The sequence below is a fragment of the Gopherus evgoodei genome, chromosome 9 (assembly GCF_007399415.2).
Source record: "Gopherus evgoodei ecotype Sinaloan lineage chromosome 9, rGopEvg1_v1.p, whole genome shotgun sequence".
Classification (NCBI taxonomy): domain Eukaryota; kingdom Metazoa; phylum Chordata; order Testudines; family Testudinidae; genus Gopherus; species Gopherus evgoodei.
In genome coordinates, this window is record NC_044330.1 from 17319061 (window position 1) to 17337189 (window position 18129).

General features: G+C 45.2%; 1 protein-coding gene across 3 annotated transcripts in view; it reads left to right on the forward strand.

Annotated features, from left to right (window-relative positions):
- LRRC34 (leucine rich repeat containing 34) overlaps positions 1-18129 on the forward strand; it is a 28559-nt gene that overhangs the window by 7454 nt on the left and 2976 nt on the right. For 2 of the 3 annotated variants that reach the window (XM_030574247.1, XM_030574246.1), the window contains exons 3-10: positions 1920-2040; positions 3921-4042; positions 4197-4261; positions 5344-5427; positions 6685-6813; positions 8462-8557; positions 16410-16564; positions 17733-17888. In XM_030574247.1, coding sequence (XP_030430107.1) covers positions 1920-2040; positions 3921-4042; positions 4197-4261; positions 5344-5427; positions 6685-6813; positions 8462-8557; positions 16410-16564; positions 17733-17888 — 928 coding nt within the window. The remainder of the gene's footprint in view (positions 1-1919; positions 2041-3920; positions 4043-4196; positions 4262-5343; positions 5428-6684; positions 6814-8461; positions 8558-16409; positions 16565-17732; positions 17889-18129) is intronic. The other variant, XM_030574248.1, reaches the window with a different exon arrangement.

Sequence of the window (18129 nt, forward strand, 5' to 3'; positions counted from 1 at the left end):
GACAGCCACTCCACCTCCACCTTTGTGTCTTGCTGCACAGATATTATGCAGGATATGACTGGCAGCTACAACCATTTGCAGTGTTTTTCTTGCTGAGATCCAGTCATGACAGTAAACGCGGCCAGATTCTCCTCAAGCTAACATAAGCACATTCAACTGTCATTCTGCACCTGCTGAGCTGTTAGTTGAACCTTTCCTTGGTGCTGTTGAGTTGGCCGGCTTCATAAGCAAGTGGTAGGCTGGGTCCCCCGGGATCACTTTTCAGTGTTGGCAGTGATAATCTGCTGGTCAGGAAAGAATGTCCTTGGTTGCAGCTTTCTGAACAGTCCTCTGTTCTTAAAGATGTAACCATCGTGCATCTTCCCTGACCATCCAGTACTATTATTGGGGAAGTGTCTCCGGTGAGCCCCCAATGCTTGTATTACCATAGAAAAGCCTTTCCGCTGATGTAGTCTGTGGAAAGATGGGCTGATTCCAAAATAGGGATATATGTGCCATCTATCACCCCACAACAGTTCGGGAACCACACTGATGCAAATGCATCCACTATGTTTTGCACATTACCAAGAGTTCAGTCCTGCATAGCAGGAGACTATTAATGGCCCTGCATACTTGCATGACAGCTGCTCCCACGGTGGATTTTCCAACTCCAAAATAATTTCCCACTGACTGGTAGCAATCAATTTAGTGTTACAAATTTCCACAGTGCGATCGCCACTCGCTACTCAACTGTCCATGCAGCTCTAATTCTGGTGTCCCTGTGCTGAAGGGCTGGGGATTCAGCATACAGATCCAGGAATGTGGCCTTTCACATCAGAAAATTCTGCAGCCAAGCCTTGTCTTCCCAAACCTGCATTACGATATGACCCCACCAGTCAGTGCTTGTTTCTCAGGCTCAGAAGCGGCGTTCCACCGTCTGCGCCTGCTCCATGAACTCCACCAACAACACTGAATTGGTTCTTGCTATGTCCCATAATAATCTGTCCTCCAATAAATGTTTAAATCCTCTGCCGCTGCAGTTCTTCTTGAAGCTCTGCAAATATCAGAGGACCATACATCCTTGTGTTTGCAATGCTCATGATAAGAGTGTAGAGCGTTGTGGGCTCCATACTTCAGAGATGGCAGACAGTGAGAAATACCATGCAGTTTTGTAAGATTTTTTAAAAAGGCACCAAAATGAAGGGATATGAATGACATTATGGGATAGAGAAAGTTGCATGATGAGAACTTGACCCCTTGTTCCCAGTCATCCCTGCACAACTTATTCCTGCCCCACCAGGTATTGCTAGAATTTCTGAAAAGACAGTGTGCTGGATGATAGTGAGTCGCACACTGGAATACCTATGCACAGTGCACCACTGTGCATCAACACAAGCACTCCTGGTGAATATGCAGAGCACTGATGCAAGGAGCCGAAATGCTAACCATGGCAGCTTTATAATTGCGTTGACCAAAGTTTGTAGTGTAGACATGGTCAAAGAGTCAAGATGGTTCATAGTCCCAGATCCTAATGCTTGTCCTATATGCTCAAAAAGGAGTAGCCTGCAATGCATTTTTTCCATCCAGAAATGGCTACGTGGTTGAACTATTCCCCTCTGTTATGGCCTCATTGCAGAGATTCATGCATGTGAATTCTCCAGACTGCATTATTGCAACACACACTCTTACCTGGTGTTAACACTAAAGATCACTCTAGGCTTGTCTGTATGGAGAGTTGGAGCGTGGGAAATAGTGTAAATCTACAGTGCTCTAGCCTGCTATGTACTAAATGGTCATATGGAAACTCCTACAGGACACTAAAAGTCTATAGCGTGCTTTGACTTACTTCTGCCTCTCAATTTCGTAGGGGCCCCAGATTTTATATGATGGGCATGTTAGAAATGCATAAAACTGTCTACTAAATTGCTTTTTTTTTCAAGCTGTCATGTCAACTCGTCTAAGTCTCCATAAACAGTATTTGCAAGCCTGCCAAGAGTCGAGCCAGACAGAAAACCTTTTCATTGCCCACATGCTTGAAGAAGCTGAGAAAGCAGATATAACGTAAGGAAATAATAAATAGCATATTTTAAATACTTCTGAAAGCTTTGGACAGCGTAAAAGGACCAGGAATGGAATGATGAAAAAAAGTCTGTAGTTGCATATTCCTTCCAGACAGAAAACTCAAAATGTACAAAACATACAGGGCAGTAGTTTCCAAACTATGCAAGCTCTTGTCAACAGGTACGTGAGAAAAATCCTGTAATGGTGGACAACGCATTTTATTTAGTACAGAGGTTCTCAAACTGGAGCATGCCCTGGAGGAATGTTCGTGTGGGAGGAGGGGGAGGTGTGAGCGGTGATGCCAGGCAGCTCAGGCCAGCCCCAAGTGGCAGGGCTCGGGGAGGGAGTGCCACTTCCACTGCCTAACTCACCTTGGGCCAGCCCCAGGCAGTGGGGCTTGGGGGGTGGGGAGTGCCACCTCCACCCTGACCCACCTCAGCAGGCCACTTAAATTTGAGCTGAGCCCCACCTTTGAGTTACAATTTTTGGATGTGCCCCCCCCCCCCCCGTCCAGACAGGCCTGGCGTCGCCGCTCACCCCACAGTTTGAAAACCTTTAGACGCTGCCACAAGTACTCCTGTTCTTTATTCAAGGTAAAGTGGCCCGTTAACACGTCTGCAGTGATAGGATAAAAAGAATGGGTTAGTGGGTTACAGATTGTTATAATAAGCCATAAATCCACTGTCTCTGGTCAGCCCATGATTTCTGGTATCTAGCAGAGTAATGAATTTAAGCTGCCAGGCTCATCTTTTGAAAGTAGGTTTCTTTTGAGGATGAGGACAGATATGTTAGATATAGCGTGATCACTTTGTGAAAAGTGTTCACCCACAGGTGATAGGGTGATTTTGTCCTTTATCATTTTTCTGTGTGAGTTCATTTGAGAGCATAGTGATTGCCTGGTTTCACCCACACAATTGTTATTTGGGCATTTAGTGCGCTGGATGACACATACCACATATTGTGATAGGCATGTATAGGAGCCATGGATCTTGAAAGGTATGTTGATCATTGTGGCAGTGGAGATACGTCTGCAGGTTTTGCATCTGTTGTTCTGGCAGGGTCTGATGCTACTTTGAGCTGGTGTACCCTGGTCTGTGGAGATCTTGCTTCTGAAGATGAGCTTGGAGCGTTTGGGGGTTAGTTTGAAGGCCAGAAGTGGAGGTTCAGGAAAGATTTCTTTCAGATTGGGGTGGGTCCTGATTGAGTCTGGGTTGTGGTGGTTTGATGGCACTGTATATGGGTTCCAGTGTAGGGTGCTGGCTATAGATGACAGATTTCTTTGTGTGTTTGGGGTGATCTGAGGAAAGATGATATAGAGAAAATGGAAAGAGAGCTGCTTTCTTCTGTGCTCAATTATTGAGGGTGGGGTGGAGTAAAACAAAGGAAAAAGGAGAGAATGAACCTTCCAGAATAATCTCCTGAGTCATTTTGTTGCTAAAATTCTAAGTGGGGTCTTGTGGCAGTACAGTGTATCAGGCTGCCAAAATGAACAATTATGAATTATAGGTGGTATAGCATTGTTCTCCATGGATTTTTTTTTAATCCAGATTTCACAATCCTGATAAATATACTAGAGTGGGGAAAGCACTATTACATCTCCATCCTATGATGCATATGGAACTACACCTCTACCCTGATATAACGCCACCCAATATAACACGAATTCTGATATAACGTGGTAAAGCAGCGCTCTGGGGGGGCTGGGCTGCACTCTCCAGCTGATCAAATCAAGTTTGATATAACATGGTTTCACCTATAACATAGTAAGATTTTTGGGCTCCCGAGGACAGTGTTATATCGAGGTAGAGGTGTAATATTTTTGTATAGTGTTTCTTTCTCCTGCCATTCTTATGTTTTAAAGTATTTCTACATTACAACAGATTGACAAAAGGGATCACATTAAAAATAGCTGGAAATAACCGCTTGGTGCCAGTACAGAAAGTTACAGATGAGGATTTTCGAATGCTTGCCTGCATCTTAAGCAATAACACATTTGTTACAGGTATGTCATCTTATTACTTCATATCTCTTTATAAATTGGAAACTAGAAACGGTTTTGAGTCTTGGTCCTTTCTTCTTACCTTTCATGTGGAGATCAATTAGTTATTAATAAGTGATGTTTGTCTTTATTTATTTCTGTATTCTTTGCCTTTCAGGGCTGGACCTTAGATATAATGTATTGACTGATATTGGAGCAGAGCATGCTGCAAAATTCCTTCAGGTAGTTTTCTCTGGGCCAAAATATTTGATTTTTACCTCAAGTTTGTGGTTTCATTGGCCATGATAACATTTATGTGCAATATATTGGTGACAGTATGTGCTGTTTTGGAAAAATTCCAGAAATCTTGGCTTTTCATATCCAGATCCATCAATTTAGAATATCAGATTGCATTCATCGTAAACTTTTTGCAGTTGTTCAATATATGTGTTTTTTACAGTACAGTCTGAAAAAGAGGCATTTGTGTAGCATTTTGGTAGTATATTGTGCATGACAGAATTAATGGAAATGGACAAAACCATAATGTATGTCCTTAGTATGTATGGAAACTTAAAAACATAGGCTTCTAGTGCTAGCCAGAAGCAAGCTATGTACAGGAATCCCTGTAGTCTGCAACTCCACTTCTATGGAGTTAGCTCATTGGTGCAGAATCATGCTCTGAACCTAAACTTTCATTTTAAAAAGAAAATTTATACTTCTAGCTCTAATAGTTGTGTAGAAAATCTTGAAAATGTGATCAGTGTAAACCAATGCAGTATCGCTGACAGCCTGAAACAGTACCTCAGAAGCGTATACTATTGCAGTCTTTTCCCGGGGCTTTGAACTAAAACCTAAGGATGTCAATTTAAATATCAACACTATTAACTTTTTATTGATCATTTTAGTAGCATTTTAGCACTGGTAACCCCCAGTCCCAAGCTGCCTCCCACACCTCCCCGGTTATCTGAACAAATACTTCCCTACCTGCCTAAACCTCCGATTTGCCCCTTGTCATCTTCTGTGATGAGGTTATTTGTTGTAGATACAGAAACCTTTGGCATGTTGAAAACTGAATATGCAAATATAGCAGTTTGAAGCTGGGCCTTTGGTTATTAAGGATGTTTGTTAGTTTTTGGTTAATCACTGCTGTGTTCATGTTTGTGTTGTTTTTAAAGGTTGGTGCTCAATATATTAATTATGGAGAAAACAGTTTCTAAACAAAACGTCTTTCAAAACTGTGTGAGGCATCAGCTCTTTAAAATGAGAAAATGCTCTGTAAAATATACTTTTGAGTTTGGTGTTGGTTTCCTGTTTGTGTACTGTAGGAGAACTCAACCCTGTGCTACCTCAATCTGATGTTTAATGATATTGGCACCAATGGAGCAGAACAGATAGCTAAAGCATTGCATGTAAGTATTAATCAATATACTATAGTAATTTTGACAATAGCATCTGATTTGATATTGTGTCTTGTCATGGACATCAGCATCAAAGTTAATCTGAAAAACACCTTTTCTTTCCTTATATCCAGTATTTGTTGTAACAAAGAGATTGCTTTGTCTTCTCAAGACAGACTGTATCCCTGCTACTTTTATATCATCTTTCAGAAGAAGAGAAAACTGCCCTCTGCAGCCATTGATATTTATTGATTTCAGCTATAAAATAGCTGGATATCTCTTTATGAAAATTATTAAACTGAAAAAACAAAATGTCAGGTATTTCATCAAAATTTGATGGGGCAAAATTTCACACAATTCCATACATAGCCAAGAATTTTTTTATTTTTCCATTATGTTCTGAAACTTGCTATCAAATGCCTTTTATATGCCTATTTTTGTCTTTGTTTTTAAATTTTCCCCTTTTTTTTGTGGTGATATTATTTGCCTTGACATCAGTTTGTCTAGGATATGACTGTATAATCTCACATATCAGCATTATAAAATGTGTTTTTTGTAATTTCATATTTAAATTACTCATAATGGATTTTTCAGTGCAATTTCTGTTACAGTGGCACTGAGGAATTAAAAAATGAAAATTATTGTGTATACACTACAGCGAGGGCCTGATCCTTCAAATGCTTAAGGCCTGATCCAATGCCCACTGAAGTCAATGGGAATATTTTCCTTGACTTCAGTGGACTTTGGATCAAGCCCTTAGTTTTTCAAAAAAGAGGCCAATCTTGCAAAGATCTGCACACAAGCTTAATTGTCTGCACATGAGTAATTCCACTGAAGTCAGTTGACTTCAGTGGGCTTTGATTACTCATGTGAGAAAGGCAGATGAAAGACCTGCAAACTTCTAGTTTTCTAAATTAAAAAATTCAGCTATTAGCTATATATGTGAAATGACAGGCATTATAATAAAATATAATGATGAATGGATTTAACTCTATTTTTAAGCAGTTTGGACACAAATATCAGTCTGGAATTCTTTAATAAGCATATGAAAATTGGTAGATTATAGTGGAAGCACAGATACCCATAAATAATTCAGAACCCTCCCACCCTTACAAACCCTTATGCTCTTGGTAGATTTTACTCAGGCAACTAGTCCCAGTGAAAAGATAGGCAGTTACTTAGTTACTGTTAGGAGTTGGCTGTATTCCTTACAGAAGGTGACATTTTGTCTTCGTGCCAAAGGAAATCCTTTTAAATTTTCTTGCCTAGAGGAATGAAACGCTCCTGCACCTGAGAATGACAGGCAACAAAATTGAAAACAAAGGGGGAATGTACTTTGCTTCAATGCTGCAAATTAATTCGACCTTAGAGAAGTTAGATCTTGGAGACTGTGATCTGGTGAGTAAAGTAAAATTATCAGCTTAAACTGCAAACTAATAGCCTTTCAAGTGTATTATAAATAGAGTGACTAGTTAGCAACTGTGAAAAAACGGGACAGGTGGTGGGGCGTAATAGGCGCCTATATAAGAAAAAGTCCCAAAAAACGGGACTGTCCCTTTAAAAACAACCCTAACCTTAGCCCAGAGAACACTCTCCTCCAGAACCCTCACCCTAGCTCAGTGGGGCCCTCCTACCTGAACCTTAACCTTAGCCCTACATTCCACAACCCTATTCCGAACCTGGGGAGCTCTGCTCTGTATACCCATGATATTACTAACAGTCTTACCCCATACATTACGAAAAAATTTTCTCGTTTATCAGATTCTGTTTATTTTCAGCGGATCTCATAGTAATTCATGCCAATTATTTCAGTTTCATTCTCTTAACATCCTTTGCCTGCTGGTATTTTCAGGAAATGTTTGTATGGATTGCAATACTGCAGAGGCAGATGACCACTGAATGTCTCCAGCACACAGAGCTAAAAATAATAGTATTTCTGGGTCTGGGGTGCAGGTCCTGGGCTGGGGATTGGGGTGCAGGATGCAGGCTTTGGGATGGAGTTTGGGTGCTGGGTGCAGGCTCCGGGCTGGGGCAGGGGGTGGGTGTGCAGGAGGGGGTGAGGGGTGCAGACTTTGGGACGGAGTTTGGGTGCAGGCTCTGGGCTGGGGGTGAGGGTGTAGGAAGGAGTGAGAGGTGCAGGCTCTGGGAGGGAGTTTGGGGGTAGGAAGGGGTGTGTGGGAAAGGGGAGGTGGTGCATGCTCTGGGAGGAGATGCATGCTCTGGGGGGGAGTTCGGGGATAGGAGGGAGTGAAGGGGTGAGGGCTGTTGGGCTGAGGATGAGGGATTCATGATGCAGGACGGGGCTCAGGGCTAGGGCAGGGGTGTGGGGTGTGGGGTGAGGGCTGTGGGGATGAGGATGAGGGGTTCATGATGTGGGGGGGCTCAGGGCTGGGGCAGAGGATCAGGGTGCAGGGGGATGAGAGTTGGGGCTGAGGATGAGGGGTTCATGAGGCGGGGGGGCTCAGGGCTGGGGAAGAGGATTAGGGTGCAGGGGGATGAGGGTTGGGGCTGAGGATGAGTGATTCATGATGTGGGGGGACTCAGGGCTGAGGCAGAGGATTAGGGTGTGGGGGGATGAAGGGTTTGGGGTGTTGGAGAGGCTCAGAGCTACGGCCGAAGGACAGGGTAAGGGCAGCCTGCCCTGCCAGTATGGGATGGCAGGCACTAGGACCCTGGGGCAGCAGACAGCAGTTCTGCCGGGAGCCATTCTACTCCGGCAGCAGAAGCAGGCAGGGGAGAGGTGCTGTGCTGCTTTCTGTCAGGCAGGGACGTAGTGGGGTGGGGAGGAGAGACCCGCGGGGGCCGGGGGCTGATCCAGGCAGGGCCAGGGGAGAGACCCAGGTCCAAATATTGCTGGAGCAGCCCTGTATGTTCCTGGTGCTCGAGCACCGCAAACATATATAACCTGCCACCTATGTTCTAACTCATGTCAATTTGATATTTATGATATTCAAAAAATACATTCTGTAAGGAGCATGGTATCTTTGGTATGTTGCTTTATTTATATACAAGTTTTTCTAAAAAGTTTTATCTTTTTTGTTTTCAGGGTACACAAAGTCTAATAGCAATAGCAACAGTTATGAGCCATAACAAAGTGATGAAAGCACTAAACCTAAACCGTCCTATACTGTACAGCCAAGAGGTAGGGTCAGTTCAATTAAACAGATATATGCATACAGAGAAGCACTACTGATAGCTTTATGGAGGCCTATAATGGTCTTGGACAGTGTGACTTTCTGGGGCTTCTTTATATGCTTGTGTGAGAGCTGCCAGCATTGTTTTTTAAGTCTTTCTGCCCAAGGAAGAGAGACACCAAGAAAACTGTAGGCAGACTAAGGAGCCAAGATTTTCATACCTCCTTGCCTAGGGTTATGCTCCTGAATCATTGTCGTGGTATAATTCCCCACTCTGAACCTCAGCATCCAGCAGATGGAGTACCAGCATGAATTCCTCTAAGCTCAATTACCAGCTTAGTACTTGTAGCGCTGCCACCAACCAGGAATTCCAGTGCCTGGTACACTCTGGTCCCCCCAAAACCTTGCCCAGGGACCCCCAAGACCCAGACCCTCTGGATCTTAACACAAGGAAAGTAAACCCTCTCCCTCACTGTTGCCTCTCCCAGGCTTCCCCTCCCTGGGTTACCCTGGAAGATCACTGTGTGATTCAAACTCCTTGAATGTTAAAACAGAGAGGAAAATCCAACTTCCCCCCTCCTTCTCTCTCCCCCTCCCAGACTCTCCCTGAAAGAGAAAGTAATCCTAACACAGAGAGAAAATTAACCTTTCTTCTTCGAGTGCTGTCCCTGTGGGTGCTCCACTCTAGGTGAGGGTGCGTCCCAGCGCTGTCGATTGTAGATTTTCGGTAGCAGTGCCTGGTTGGGGCGCATGCACCCAGATGGTATCTCCCGTCTAGTTGGAATCTTCCTGAGTGCGTGCGCCCCACACCCTCCTCAGTTCCTTCTCAACCGTCCTCGGCTGAAGACTGGACTCGGCCAGCGAGATCCCTACCCCCTGTGCTGACAGCCTGAAAGACAGCTGTTTCAGCCTCTTCTAATGCCTTAGGAACTGCTCTGACAGAGCTTAGAGGCAGGGATCAGACCTCCCGCGCGGGGAAGGCACCTACTGACTCGGTCCCCTCAGCACCGCAAACGACTGAGGCGCGGACAACTCACTCCTCTTCGGCACCGAGGAAGGCTACAGCACCGGCAGCACGTTCCTCCTCGGCACTGGCAGCGGCTGCGGTGCTGGCAGCGCGTTCGGCTCCGACACCCAGAACGGCACTTACAGCCTGATCAGTTTCAGCGCTATAAGCTGCCGCGGTCCCGCCGGCGCGCTCTGCCTCAACAACGAAAATAGCTGCTGTGCCGACAGCGCGATCAGCCTCGGCACCGCGAAGAGGGTCGGCACCCAGCCACTCTTCTGCCCAAGCACCAGCAGCAGACGTCCTGCAGGGCACCTCTAGGCAAAACACAGTAGGACACTCTCACTGACTAAAGAGCTAGAGCAGAGAACAGGCTTAGCTCAGCCTAGGGAGCAGGAGCAACAGCTTCTCACTCAAAGTGACCTTTTGGTGCCACCTGAGCCACATTCTCCGCTCCTAGATACAGAGGACTCCTTTCTTGACCTGCCACTTTCTCCACCTGAACTGGCTTTCACCGATGGTGACCTTGAGCTACAGCAGCAAGCGGAGTTCTCCCCTCCTGCTTCTCCTCCACAGGCACCTTTACCTCCTCCGGTCATGGCTCAAGCTCAGCAGCCTCAGTTTCCCTACTTTGCCCCCCCGTGGGCGGCACCTGGGTTCTCCTACCCTATGTCTTGGGCTCAGTGGTACCCGTGGGAGAATCCTCCTACCAATCATCTTCCTTCGGTGCCTCAATCTCCTGCTCCACCCACTTCCAGGGTGCCTGAGCCCCCTCCTGAGACTGGGAGCTACGCACCATATCCTGACTCACCTAACCCTAACTCTCCATTAGCCTCAGATGAAGCCATCCTCCCTCCACCTCCACAGACCTTGGACGACTGCAAACAATTTCAAGATCTTTTTAGGAGGGTTGCACTTAGTCAGGATATCCCCTTGGAAGAGGTTCAGGAGACTTAGAACAAACTCCTCAAAATCCTTCAACCGTCTGCACCCTCGAAAATCGTGCTCCCTATAAACAAAGCACTCATGGAGCCTGCTGACACTCTGGCAAACCCCAGCTTCCCTAGTACCAACTTGTAAGAAGGTCGAATGTAAATACTACGTTTCTGCAAAGGACGCAGACTTCCTCTTTTCTCATCCACCACCGAACTCTCTTGTCATTGATGCAGTTGCGCAGCGGACCAAACAGTCACAATATCGACCCACCCCGCAAGACAAGGACCTTAGACGCCTTGATGTCCTGGGCCGCAAGGTTTATACATCCTCTACACTACAATTCAGGACTGCAAACTATTCTGCTCCCCTCGCCAGCTATGATTTTGATAATTACAATAAGCTTTTCGAATTTGCCTCATACTTCCCAGAGGACAGAAGAGCAGACTTCAAATCAATCCTGTCTGAGGGACAACTGATCTCCAGAATGGCCCTACAGGCGTCCTTAGACACGGCGGACACAGCAGCCCGTACCACTGCAACTGCTGTGGTTATGCGCAGATTCTCCTGGCTCTCTGCGTCAGGCATTCCTAAAGAGCTGCAGACCAAAGTGGAGGATCTCCCCTTTGATAAAGAAAAACTCCTCTCGAAAAAAAAAACAACCTGATGAACTCCTCCACACCATGAAAGACTCGAGAGCGACACTCCGCATCCTGGGCATTCACCCATCACTTCCCAGAAGACAACGATACCAACTCTACCAAAGACCACGCACACATCAGTACTATCGCCCTCAATCCAGACCATACGACATAACTAGAAATCGTACTAGACCTCCCAAACGCAGACAAAATCAAAATCAAGCCCCCACCCTCCAGCCACCAGGCAATAAACAACAGTTTTGAAGCTTTGGTCGAGTGTCTTCACGACCACCCCTTGATTCCACCACTTATTGTCCATTTGGCCACCGCCTCCAGTATTTCCAACATGCTTGGCAGCGGATTACACAGGACCGCTGGGTCCTCGAAATAGTTCAGACCAGTTACTCCATCCCGTTCATATCCTACCCTCCTACCCTTTCCCCTTCCCCGTCCCTTTTCAGGGACCCCTCTCACGAGCAGTTACTTCGCACAGAAGTGGCACACCTTCTGCAACTAGGCGCAGTGGAACCTGTGCCGACGCAACACCAAGGGACAGGGTTCTACTCCCATTACTTTCTAACGCAGAAGAAAACCGGGGGATGGAAACCTATACTTGACCTACGCCGACTGAACAAATTTGTGAGGACACAACAATTCAAAATGGTTGCATTGGGCACAATAATACCTGCATTGGATCAAGGGGACTGGTTCACAGCCCTCGACCTACAAGATGCTTACTTCCATATATCAATAAATCCAGCTCACAGGCACTTTCTACGATTCACAATCGATCAGGATCATTTCCAATACAGAGTTCTCCCTTTCGGACTCTCCACAGCGCCAAGAGTTTTTTCCAAGATCCTAGCTGTGGTTGTGGCTCACCTACGCAAACACAGGGTCACACTTTTCCCCTACCTGGACGATTGCCTCATCAGGGGCGACTCCTATGGCGAGACACTTCAAGCCACGCCATCTCCATTTTTCACAGCCTAGGCCTCCAAATAAACATCCAAAAATCTACCCTGATACCCACGCAACAGATCGAATTCATTGGAGCTTGTCTCGACTCAACCCAGAGCAGGGCCTCGCTCCAATACAACAGATTCCTCGCTATCACGCAGCTCATATGTACACTCTCTATTCATCCCAGGACGGAAGCAAGAATCTGCCTACAGCTCCTTGGTCACATGGCAGCTACCACCTTCGTGGTCCAACACGCCCGGCTACATATGAGATGCCTCCAAGGTTGACTCAACTCCAGTTTCAAACCCAGCAGACATCCCTTAGGGATGCTGCTAACTCCTCCACCTCATGTTATAACTTCCCTAAAATGGTGGATAAGTCCAGAAAACCTCTGCACAGGGGTTTCCTTCCAGCAACGATCCCCAACGCTCATGCTCACCATGGACGCTTCTCTGATTGGCTGGGGAGCGCATCTAGCGGAACACGGCGCAAGGCCGGTGGTCTGCATCAGAGACACATCTACACATAAATCTCTTAGAGCTCAGAGCAGTGAGGAGAGCATGCCTTCACTTTCTTCCCCTCATAAAGAACAAATACCTGCGAGTCTTAACAGACAACGTAGCACGTATGTATTACATAAACAGACAACGGGGAGCACGATCACATTCCCTCTGCATGGAAGCCATTCGACTATGGAATTGGTGCATACGACAGATCATCGCTTCCTACCTACCAGGCTGTCACAACACTACTGCCGACGCACTCAGCAGACACTTCTCGACGGAACATGAATGGGAACTGCACCCCGCAGTACTCCAACAGCTTTTCTCCCACTGGGGCACGCCGTCAATAGACCTCTTTGCCACTACCTGAAACAGAAAATTCCCCCGGATTTGCTCCAGGGCGGGACTCGGGAATGCATCCTTAGGGGATGCATTCCTCATCCCATGGGACAACTACCTCCTGTACACCTTCCCACCTATCCCTCTACTACACAGGGTTCTTTGGAAGATCGTGGACGACAAGGCCCAGGTCATCCTTATTGCCCCAGCTTGGCCAAGACAGACATGGTACCCCTACCTTCTCCGCATGTCCTCCCATCACCCATGGGCTCTCCCCAACAGGCCAGACCTCCTTTATCAGGACAATGGACGAGTCCTTCACCCCCAGCTCCAAAAGCTCCACCTCACAGCCTGGTTCCTTCATGGTTCCAAACCCATGAACTAGCCTGTTCCGAGCAGGTCCAATACGTCCTCCTGCACAGCCGGAGAGACTCCACTCGTAAAACCTACCTTCAGAAGTGGAGACGTTTCGCTCTTTGGTGCTCGCATAACCATTTAACACCCAATAATGTGACCCTCCCTAACATTCTAGACTACCTCCTGAAAATAAAACAGGACGGACTTTCGCTCAGCTCCATCAAAGTGCACCTGGTGGCGCTTACCACTTTCCATGACCTATTGGATGGGTACTCACTCTTTACACACCCCACCATTAAACGCTTTCTCTCTGGCCTGCAAAATCTTTACCCTGAAATTCATCCAACAGTGGCTACGTGGAATCTTAACCTCGTTCTTCATGCTCTCATGAAACCTCCATTTGAGCTGTTGGCTACCTCCTCTCACCTCCATATGTCCATGAAGGTGGCTTTCCTAGTTGCCAAAACATCAGCGAGGAGAGCTGGTGAAATGAGTGCCCTCATGGCCCACCCTCCCTACACAATCTTCTCCAAAAATAGTCACTTTGAGACCACATCCTAAATTTCTTCCTAAGGTGGTGTCAACCTTCCACCTCAACCAACCTATATACTTACCTACTTTCTATCCCAAATCTCACAAAACTCCGCAGGATGCAACCCTGCATACTCTCGACGTGAGGAGAGCAATTGCCTTTTATTTAGAACAGACTAAACCATTTCGCAAGTCTCCACGACTCTTCGTTTCCATTGCCGAAAGATCAAAGGGCATGGCCATCTCTAAACAACGTCTATCCAAGTGGATCTCTGACTGCATCAGATCCTGTTACCGGGCGAAGAATCTTCAACCACCCAACAACATTAGAACTCATTCCACTAGAGCCATGTCGGCATCCATTGCCTTCTTACACAACGTTCCCATTCCTGATATCTGCAAGGCGGCTACATGGTCATCTGAACACACATTTGCAAACACTATGCTCTCACACAAGACACCTCGGCAGACGCAATAGTAGGCCATACAGCACTATCTTCAGTACTCACTGCTGCATCTCCAAAGTCCCACCAACCATAGTGGGTATTGCTACACATTCACCTAGAGTGGAGTACCCACAGGGACAGCACTCGAAGAAGAAGAGAAAGTTACTCACCTTGAAGTAACTGAGGTTCTTCGAGATGTGTGTCTCTGTGGGTGCTCCACTCCCCGCCCTCCTCCCCTCTACTTTGGAGTACTAGTCGGATGCTCCACGGTAGAGAAGGAACTGAGGAGGGTGTGGGGCGCTCGCACTAAGGAAGATTCCAACTAGACGGGAGATACCATCTGGGTGCATGCGCCCCAACCAGGCACTGCTACCGAAAATCTCCGATCGATAGCGCCGGGATGCACTGTTACCTAGAGGGAAGCACCCACAGGGACACACATCTCGAAGAACCTCAGTTACTGCAAGGTGAGTAACTTTCTCTTCTCTCCCCCTTCCCTCCTTTCTCCCCACCAGTTCCCTGGTGAATCCAGACCCCGTCCCCTGGGATCTCACACTAGAATTAAAAAAAGCAATCAGGTTCTTAAACAAGAAAAGCTTTTAATTAAAGAAAGAAAAACAGTAACATTTATCTTTGTAAATTTAAGATGGAATATGTTACAGGGTCTTTCAGCTATAGACACTGGTAATACCCTCCCAGCCTAAGTATACAAGTACAAATTAAAATCCTTTCAGCAAAATACAAATTTGAACTCCTTCCAGCCAAATACACATTTGCAAATAAAGAAAACAAACATACGCCTAACTCGCCTTATCTACCTAGTACTTACTATTCTGGACATATAAGAGACTGTATCAGAGAGATTGGAGAGAAACCTGGTTGCACATCTGGTCACTCTCAGAACCCAGAGATAACAACCACCAAAATCTAACAGCACACACAAAAACTTCCCTTCCCCAAGATTTAAAAGTATCCTGTCCCCTGATTGGTCCTTTGGTCAGGTGACAGCCAGGCTCACTGATCTTGTTAACCCTTTACAGGCAAAAGAGATATGAAGTACTTCTGTTCTATTAACTCTTACTTATCTGTTTATGACAATCATAATTTAGGCACATGAAGAAACAGCCTTCTTTTCAAAGTGCTCAGTTCTTAATCTCAATAGAAGCAGTTGGATGATCAGCCCTTATTTAGGGGTTGTCTAACTGGGAATTGCAGAGTAAGAATGGCTTTTTTTGTTTAGCTTAAACTCTTTCCTAAGTGACATAAACAGAACCAAAGAAATGTCACTCTTAAAATGAGGTAAGTATCCATTTGAGGGGTTCTGACAGTATAACTACATCCATTTAAATTCACATCTTGGCTTTTACTGAAGAAACTTCCCTGTCTAGACAAGCCCATAGGTGCCTAACCATGGATTTAGGAGTCTAATTTTAGTCTCCTGCTTTTGGAAAAAATCTGGACCAGAATAAACACCACGCTATACTAAGGGCCCAATCCAACACCCACTTAAGTTTATCGGAGTCTTCCCATTTGTTACTCCTCTCTGGTCTGTAGGCTTCTCCATTGTGTCTACTTGACTGAAGCCCCATTTAAATTATTGTCTTAACCAAAGGTGATAACTTTGAAACCAATTCTCTGCCTCTTATAGAGGCAGGATATATGTTTTTTCTATAGTTAATCCCTCTTTCAAAGACTTCTGCTCTTCATAAACTAATTGTTGATACCTATTTCTGTCACACCATTGACGTCAATAGAAATTGGATCAAGTCCTAAAACGTTGTGTCATGGAAACTTGGAAAAGAAATGATCAAGGTAGTTGAGAGAACTAGTAGTTAGAGTATTGACTTACCTGAGATTTTCACTGCAGAGGTATACAGTTCCTTAAATCTGCAGCCACATTTTGGTAACTTTCACTATTTTCCCAGTGACCACAATAAGAAATTGTTTCCTGATTTTTTGTATATCAAGTTGTAATACATCAGAAGGAAGATGATTTAAGGCCAAATTCTGCTCATGGACATCTACCGTTGACTGCAGGGAAGGCTGAACTTCTTCTTGGAGCCAAACACCAAAGAGTGGTGTTTCACCCTAAAAACTGATATGATGTTAAAATTATAGTTTAACTGTGATTTTATTTTTAGGAAGAGACCACAGTTCACACAGCTCTAATGATGAAAAATAACTCTTGTCTTATGGAACTGCATTTGTGCAAACATGAAATGAAGAACTTCGGTGTGGAGCGTCTGTGTGATGCATTGTATGAAAACTGTAGCCTGCGATATCTTGACCTCAGTTGGTAAAAGATTCACCCTCTGTTTTTGTTTAAATTACACAAACATAGAGTATATTGTTGCTGGTGAAAATTGTGCACAATGCAATATCAGTATAGCAGGCATGAGAGGTATTCTATGGTATTGATACCATTCCCTCCAGAAAAAATGTGATTTTTCTAGGTGAAATGGAGAGTTGAGGTGGAAGCCGTAGTTGGAGGGAATGCAACGTTATTAAGGGATAAACTAGTATTTAGCCACAGCCTTGGCTGTGAGGGTGGTGGAGATATGCCACCACAGAAGGAGCACGAGAAAACATTCTGCCTCAGGGAGGTGCAATGCTCCTTGTGTATATGGAGGAGCAATTAACAACACTGCTTTAAGGGGTGCAGCATCCTCCACCCTCCCCAGCCTGACTGGTCAACTCTAATATGACTCTGGCTACAGAAAGAGCAGAAGAGAGTTCTCCCTCTCTCCCCTCCCCCGCTGCTTAAGGGCTATGCCATAGTCTAATCCTAAATTTTCAAGCTGCAATCTAAGTGGTCAGCTATATCTCATTAAATCATTTTCCTGCCTTGCAGGAGCCTGAGGCCTTAGTGCATTTCAATCCCTCCTTTTTTTCTACCCATTGTCACGCAATAGTTTAGTCTCCTGAGGGCTTTAATACTTTGGTCTAATTCTTGTTGTTGGGCTTGGTGTGGGGATAGGGTAGCTAGGTGGTGTTGGTGGCCTGTGATATAGAGGATGTTAGACTAGATAATCTGATGGTCCCTTGTGGCCTTAAGTTCTGTAGTACTGTACACCTGAGTGAAGAAAGAGCACTTACTCTATAGTACATACTAATCAGACAGTGTGTGAACTTATGCCACTCTACAGAAGATGTAAAAAATCAAAAATTGGAAAAATACAATATAAGATGTTTAGGACCTGATCCTGTTATCCAGCAACTATTGGAAGTGCCTGCACATGGATTGCTAGAAGGGGTTCTAAAAATCCCATTAATCTGTTAGCTTGTGTTAATAGTTGCCAGTTTGAGTAAAAATCTGGTTAGAGTACATGTATTGTACATTCCTTCAACAGCTGTAAATTTCAGAACAGTTTATTCAGCAGCTTATGAGGCATTTTCTGCCTAGGAAGTAATACTGCAGGTTTCTCAATAGTATCCCCCCTTTAAAAAATATATTTCTCTTTCAGTAATAAAATAACTCGTGATGGTGTGAAATTTGTGGGAGAACTGCTGAAACGGAATCAAACTCTGGAAATCCTAGATCTTAATTCAAACAGGATAGAAGATGATGGAGCCATCTATTTGAGTGAAGCCCTGGCTTTGTACAACAGGACTCTTCAAGCGTTAGTATAGATGAAACTCCCAAAAAGAGATTGCAGGTGTAACTAGTGGCAAACGTGACACAGCAGTATATGAGTTGGTACTGTAATACATCACTTTTTTACGCTAGTGATCCAAACTGCGAAGTCAAACAGTTTCCAAAATCACACATAGATCGGGACAGCTGGGGACATTGATGATGACAGTCCCATTGCTTCACCTGGGCTCTGGCAGAACCAGTGAAATGCCAGTCCAAGGAACGCT